Raw genomic sequence first — 7,162 nt, forward strand, 5'->3', positions numbered from 1 at the left:
TGAAAACATTTTCATAATTAGATCCAAAGGTGAGAAAGGCAAAAGAATAAATATAAATATTCTTAAAGAACTAATTTTTTTCCTACATTTGTTCACAATGCAGAATGCTCAGACCCCATGGGTTTCTTCAGTTCTTGAAGAGAAAATCAATTTTTAAGTCACTCTCCTTATACACACATTTGCCTCTCAGTTCTGCCTTCCAATTATCTTTTTTTCTCATTCTTCAAAGAAATGACAGAGTTTAGTCCACTGAATCATTTCCTTCTTACTGGATGACAGGCAAAAACATAGACGGGGTATTTCTATGTCAACCCCTTTAGTATCTGAATCTCAGAAGTTGTATCAAGCCAGTGATTATTTGACAGCTACTGATGTCAAGACTCATCAACATAAATGGATGAAAGACCAACAGTAGCCAGCTTTTAACTTGAGATCACAGTGAATATACAAAACATGCAGCTGAATTAGCCCCCTTCTTTTGTCTTCCTCAGCTTTCACTAACTGACTGGCTTCTTCTTTAGAAAATGTCCAAAAATAATAGTTTATATTTGAATGCTAAGTGTCAGCCACTGTCTTAAGCACATTACATACATTAATTTAATCCTCAAAATAACCATGAGCTGAGGTACTATTACTTTCCCTATTGTAAAGATAAAAACTGAGGCAGAGAGGATACGCAGCTTTCCAAGATCACAATACTTACCAAATACCTGTTTTGAGTTTTCCTCAAGTATTTTTAAACCACTTTAGTCCCAAAATCTTATGGTATTTTAACATTAGTTACTGCTACCAGTCAGGGGGCTTAAGAGCATATACTCAAGTTCACTTCACATTTGAGCATGCCCTTTTATTAGCTGTGTAACCTTGGGTAAGTTACCAGACTTCTCTCTGTGACTCAGTTTCATTTATCCATAAAACAGAGATGACAACAGCATCTACTTCCTTGAGTATCTGTGAGGATTAAATGAGTTATATATGTGAAGTACTTAAGACAGTGCCTGGCACATAGTATGAACAAGTATTAGCTATTGTTATTCATACTATCACCACCACCTCTACCTGGGAATTTAGCAAAAGGCTGCTTTATTTAATCTAGTCAATATTTCTTCTCCAACATCTGCCATTTCTTTTGTTTGACTTACATCAATTAACAATGAACTATTCTTAGTAAGCAATGCACCTAATTGCTTTGCTACATTTTTCTAGTCCTTAACACTTCTTTCCTCCTATTTCACCTGCCTAGGAGTGAATTGTTTGAGGTTAACAGGGTTGTATTATGGTACAGTTAAGTTCATAAACCACTGGAATTCTAAGGCTAATGTCTAAATTTGTAATATAGCCAAGATGGAGGAAAAAACTAAGCACTTCTCTGTTTTAACCTCAAAAACAAAAACCCCAAAATAGTGTGGTGTTTTGTTTGTGGAACACATTTTGTACTAATAAACTTAAAGATCAATAGCCTACAATGTTTTTGAATATGAATTTTAACAGTAGATTTAAATTACTAATTTATTGATGATTTATTTTATAGGTCTTAATCTTTCATAGCAGTTTTGATAAGCTCAGATATCAAAAATACAAAATTAGAAATACATTTACAACATAACCTAATATGTTTTTAATTACTTCTACACTAAGACCACATTTATTTTTAAACAGAGATAGGGTCCTGTTATGTTGCTCAGGGTGGTCTCGAACTCAAAGTGGTCTCGGTCTCAAGCTCAAGCAATCAACCTGCCTCAGCCTCCCAAAGTGCTGGGATTACAGGCATGAGTCACCGCAACAGGCCACGGACCACACTTTAGACTTCTCTTGAAACACCAGGTATTCAATATACACACAGATCTAGAACCAGGTCCAAACTTGTACATCCTTGAGTCAAAGGTGGAATAACATTAAATTTTCCAGCTGCCCAGCTCTAGTCAGCTGTTAACATCACTTAAAAATCTAATTATTCCAGAAAGCTTAGTCCACCCATGTCATCCTCGACATATAGAAGTCATAATTGTAATAGCAAATGACAATATAAAGAAACACATTATACATATACTGCAAGTATCCTTCTGTAGCTTTTATATTTTCTTAGATAACTATATATTAAAAAATTATTAATCTGCTTGAGCCTTAGCAGGTTGAACACTACGAATGCAAAACAAAACAAAACAGCATTAGGTTATTAAACATTTCATTATTTCTTCTGTTGAGTGTATCTTGTAACTGACCAATATATAAGCATCTGTAGTGTTTATTTAACATAATAAATGCTATTATCTATTTAATATCTGCTATGTGCCAAGCACTGTCATATTTCATTCTAACTGTGAGAAGCTGGAATTATTCCCATTTTACAGATAAGGAAACTGAGACTCTTAGAGGTTATGTGACGAAGATTAGACAGCAAGCAAATAATGGAACAAGTATAAAAACACAGGTCTGTTTCTAAAGCTTGTGTTAATGACAACATCTAAGACTCATCTTTGGCAGTGTTACCCAAGTAATGTTATATTACTGCTTAAAATTAAATTTTTTACCTTTACAGTAAAATACTATCGACTATTGTGAAATGTAGCTATCATGCTATATACCATAACATCTTATTTGAAAATATAGTAGAAACTCCTGATCTTCAGATAATTTCTTCTATTGGCTATCAGTTTGTTTTTATGGAGGGTATAGAGAGCAGAATTGACCAATGCTCCCCATACCTTCCATAAAAACAGACACTCAATAGAAAAAGAATTAAGCTTTTTTTCCTGACCCCCACCTTAGACTTTTACTGTTAGCCAACCAACTATCACACCCAATCATGTAGGATAAGAGGCTATTGTATTTATTTAGAAACTTTAACTCTTTGACGTACAGCTGTCTCCCACAAAACTAGTATCTGAGTCTCTACATTAAAATTCACACTTTACTCACATTCTGAATGAGTAGCTGAGAAGTTCTCCTATTTATGTTCATCTTATAGAAAACTTAGTGTTAAGTACGGTTATCGCATTCTCTAGCTTAGAGACCAAAAGCAGGAAAATTAAAAGATGGCAAGGATAAATATATTAACAAAAACTATTGACATCCAGGGAACATAAAAATCAGAATAAAAAAGATAGGCTGAGATAGTTTAAACTAGAGACAAAAGAAAAATCTCAAACCAGAAGCATGAACATTTAAAAAATGTGTCCATATATCATGATTACAACTGAAAATATTTTGACGTTTAAAAAGTTTCAATTATCCAGAAAAGGAATTTATATAGGATAGTTCTTTAGACACCAATGTAGTTAAAAAAAAAAAAAAAATGAAGCGTAACTGTTTTCTTGTTAAGAGTTGTCCATAACTGTGCCTTTCAAATTGCAGGTCATCATGACCCATTAATTGGTGAAGAAATCAATTCAATGGGTGGTGACAGCAATTTTTCAAAATGTGAAACAGAATAGAAAATATAACACTACATTGCGCACAGTAAGGGTAAGTACATTTGTGAAAAGCTTAGTTCAATATTTCTTTACTAGTTTGCTAAGTAAAAGATTACTTACACTGGTCTTAGTAAAAGACAAAAAAAGCCATGGGTCTAAAGGTTTATGTTATTATTATGGAAGATAATCACAATACTAAACTCACAATCCCATCATTTTTACCTGAGAAATGCTAAAGAAAGCTACAATTTTTAAGGTGAAAACTTTGGAAATCTTGATGAATAAATTTGTTTTCCCTAAAAATCTGTATCAGTACATAACTAAACATTTTATTGTGTTTAACACTAGTTTTGGCGGCAAATACTATTTTTAAAACTGCTTGTGACTGTAAAGCAACTTTTCAAAACAATTCAAAATAACTAGTGACTTTGATTTTATTTGCTTGTTTATTCTGAGATTCAATTACTAACCTTGGTGCCATTTTTCCAAAGTCATTGATGTAATCTAAAAATCTAAACTTGGTATATTCTACACAAGGAACCTGCTCAGGAGCAATACACTTACTAATACTTGATACACACATAGCTGCTGCCTAATTGTATATCACAGCCAACACCTAAAACTAATTTAACTCACTAAATTAAGTACAGTTTTCTCCAAAACTCCTTCTGGTGCATTTCAATAGACCTATTTTACCCAGGGAATTTGTCTAATCACTTTGAAAAAATATATGGAAAAATAACCAGTTTAATATATATAAATTTTAAAATAAGCATCTAATTCGTTGGATAAATTAATATTTGCAATCCTAAAGACTTGGATTTGGAAGGAAATCTGTCATCTAGTCCAGCCCCCTACCAAATAAAATAATCCCCACTTCACAGTGTTCCTTGGAATCAAACTCATATCTGACTGAAAAGCTCTCACTACTAACCACTATTATATTAACATTTTCTAAAATTGGTTCTTGCCATTAATCAGAAGACTGATTAAACAATTACCTTGAAATCCTTGAAAAACAGTGTATATAATATTCTTACAAATCCTGAAAATACAGATTTAAAAAGGAAGTGACATTTACTTATCACTAGGGATTTCAGTGGGCCCAAACTGTCCATATGCTGGTATACTGAATACTGGAGTACTCTGCAAACTTTTAGAGTTTGCTTAAAGCACAAAAATCAACTAATCAAAGTAGTAATAAAATAATACTTATCAACCCAAAATCTTAAGTTTTCTCTTCATTTTATCAAGTTCACATTCAAGTTTTAAAAGCTTATGAACTTCTTGAAAGCTGAAGTTAATTGACTGCCTAAAAACGAGCAAGTACAACTCTAAAATACCTGTATTGTGGCAACAGATACAAATATCGTTCTTTACTTTCATTTTGAGATACACTAGAATCTCTCTTGAAGCTACTGTTTCGGAAGTACTTTTGTTAAAAAAGCTTAACCTTCTCTTCCATATGCCTTTCTCTACCTCACCAGCTGGAATCTGTCACAAAAACAGATAATCACATATGATACAGAAATAGTTGATCCTACTGCAGAATTAGGTTAACACTTCTAAATTGAGGCATAGAAAAGAAGGGGGTGGGGGAACAAGCCCTACTTAAATAATTTACCTCGGTCTGGCTTCATTTTCACATCCAATTTTCACCCAGAGTGCTGTGAAATGCACGTGTGGGTTCTTTCAACAGGCTCGCCGCTGATTCTACGACTTCTGCTTCGTTTTCAAAATGCTGAAAGAGATAAAAATAAAATTAATCTGGCCCTATTCTAATACCCGGACCTTGCAAGTAAACTACTGTTAAGTTAGGCCTCTTCCTGGCACCAACTGCGGTGACAGCACCCTCGGCTGGTCTGAAAAAAGCAAAACTCTCTCTGCACCGCCTCCCCCATCTCCTCCGGATCGAGCACCCTCTTCCCTGCCTCTGTGCTCTTCAGGCCAATGTGTCCTTCTCTGACACACAGTCTCTGAACCAAAGCAGGATCTATTTATAACCTGGAGGTACAGGCAAGAAGAAGAAAAAGATTCGAGCAACACAAACTAACCCCTTCGTACAAAAACGCCTCTGGGGACAGGGGCACCTCCGCAGGGCTGGTATGGAAATTCTTCCACCTGGTGCCTGGGCGCAGCCAACTCTTCCAGTCCCCTGCGCCTCCCGAGCGCTCCGCCCGCCCCGCCGGGCCTCACCTGTGTAATTACCCTCTGGCTAGCCTTCCTGCGGCAACCGCGGCCAAGTTTACACAGAAACCCGAGTCACCTCCTCCTGCCCAGCCCCCAGCCCCAAACGAACTCTTCCGGGCTGTCCCGGGGCGACCCTACCAACTCCCAACCAGTCCTCCGCGGCCGGCTCCGGGGGAGGTGTTTACAGCCGGGGGCTTGCCCCCTGCTCTGCGCAGCCCCTTCCGTCCCGCCGCGGCCCCGGATTTCCTTCAGCCCCGCCGCACCGAGCGCCGCGCCTGCCCCTCTCCCTGCCGGAGAGTTGTTTTCATGGCGCTCTCGGGCTGGCCGGCTCCTCGGCTCCCTCGGCCGACCTCTGCTGTCTAACTCGCTCTCCTCTCTCGTCCCAATCCCGCCTCCTCTTGGCACTTCTCTCCACCGCTCGCCCAGCGGCTCACATCACACTCCCACCTCAGACCTCAGGCTCCGAGAGGCGCAGGGCCGGCGGGAGCGGAGTGTGGAGCGCAGCGGCCCCAGGGGCTGCCTCAGGGGACCGTGGGGACCCGAGACGACCAGCCCGAAGCGGCTCCCCGGCGCCCCTGTGGCCATCCACCCGTGCCTCAGCCACCGCCTCGCTCCGCTCCCTACGCTCAGCCCCTCGCCCTGCCTGACTGGCACCGGAGCCCCGCGGCCCCCGGGCTTCCCCCGCCCGTATCTCCAGCCAGCCCTCTTGCCCAGAGCTTCTGCCAGCTCCTTGCCCGCCCGCAGTCTCTAGCTCTGGCGCCCGGGCTCCCCGTCCCCCTCGCTCGGCCAGTTCTTTCTCTGCTGTTTGCCCTGTCAAAACACTGCCTGGGTCACGTGTCCCAACAACAGCCAACCCACCCCGCTCGTCACTTCCTCCCCGGCGGCCTCCGCGGCCCTGGCGCCCGGTTGCTATGGCAATGCCGCCGCTCGCCCCGGGGCGCTAGTTTGGGACCGGGTTTTCGGTGCAGGTGCCCGGCGGGTGCGACGGCGCCGGAGATGGCGGCCGGGAGGCACCGGCGGAATACGGAAAGCCTGAGAGGTCCCAGGCACTTCGGCTGCTCCCCCAGCCAGCCGAGGCGTGCCTGGATTCTGAGACTAGGAATCGGAGCTGCGCTATTAGAGCGCAGGGTAACTGGGGAGATGTCATCCAAGGGCCTGCCCCAGACGTGGAGGATAATTATAGTCTCCTCCTCCTCCTCCACACGGGATGCTGGCGCAGAGTTGTGATCGAGCCCCAAGTGGATTGCAGCGCATAATGGAACCCGGGTTTAATGTGGCCGGGACAGGAGGATGGGCAGCTATGCGGGTCAGGGAGTGGGATAATTTAAGAACAGGAAGCCCACCCCCACCCTAGATTTTCCCAAATCATTAAGGATTTTAGTAGGATTCAGAACCCAAGCTTCCAAGGCACTGGCTGTGCTAAAAATAATCTTCATAACTTCTAAAACACTGACTCATGGGCAGGAGGACACTTTGACAGCATGTTATTGTTGGGGAGCTGTAATTTTGTTGTGCTATAGCAATGTGACATGATGACATTTCGTGTTGTGATGTTGTCG

General features: G+C 41.2%; 1 protein-coding gene across 3 annotated transcripts in view; it reads right to left on the reverse strand.

The window, feature by feature from the left end:
* The window catches only part of FAM214A (family with sequence similarity 214, member A), a 101,707-nt gene extending 95,297 nt beyond the window's left edge, over positions 1-6,410 (reverse strand). Inside the window, exons 1-2 of one of the 3 annotated variants that reach the window (XR_001000306.1) lie at positions 5,468-5,792; positions 5,038-5,154 (exon numbers count right to left, since the gene is read on the reverse strand). Coding sequence is in view for 2 of the 3 variants with exons in the window: in XM_011928640.1 (XP_011784030.1) it covers positions 5,038-5,053 (16 nt within the window). In the remaining variant the exon portion in view is untranslated. Of the gene's footprint in view, positions 1-5,037; positions 5,155-5,467; positions 5,793-5,866 lie in introns of those variants that run through there. The other 2 variants (XM_011928640.1, XM_011928641.1) reach the window with 2 other exon arrangements.
* Positions 6,411-7,162: the final 752 nt, after the last annotated feature.

The sequence above is a fragment of the Colobus angolensis genome, unplaced genomic scaffold (genome assembly GCF_000951035.1).
Source record: "Colobus angolensis palliatus isolate OR3802 unplaced genomic scaffold, Cang.pa_1.0 Scaffold78, whole genome shotgun sequence".
Classification (NCBI taxonomy): Eukaryota; Metazoa; Chordata; class Mammalia; order Primates; family Cercopithecidae; genus Colobus; species Colobus angolensis.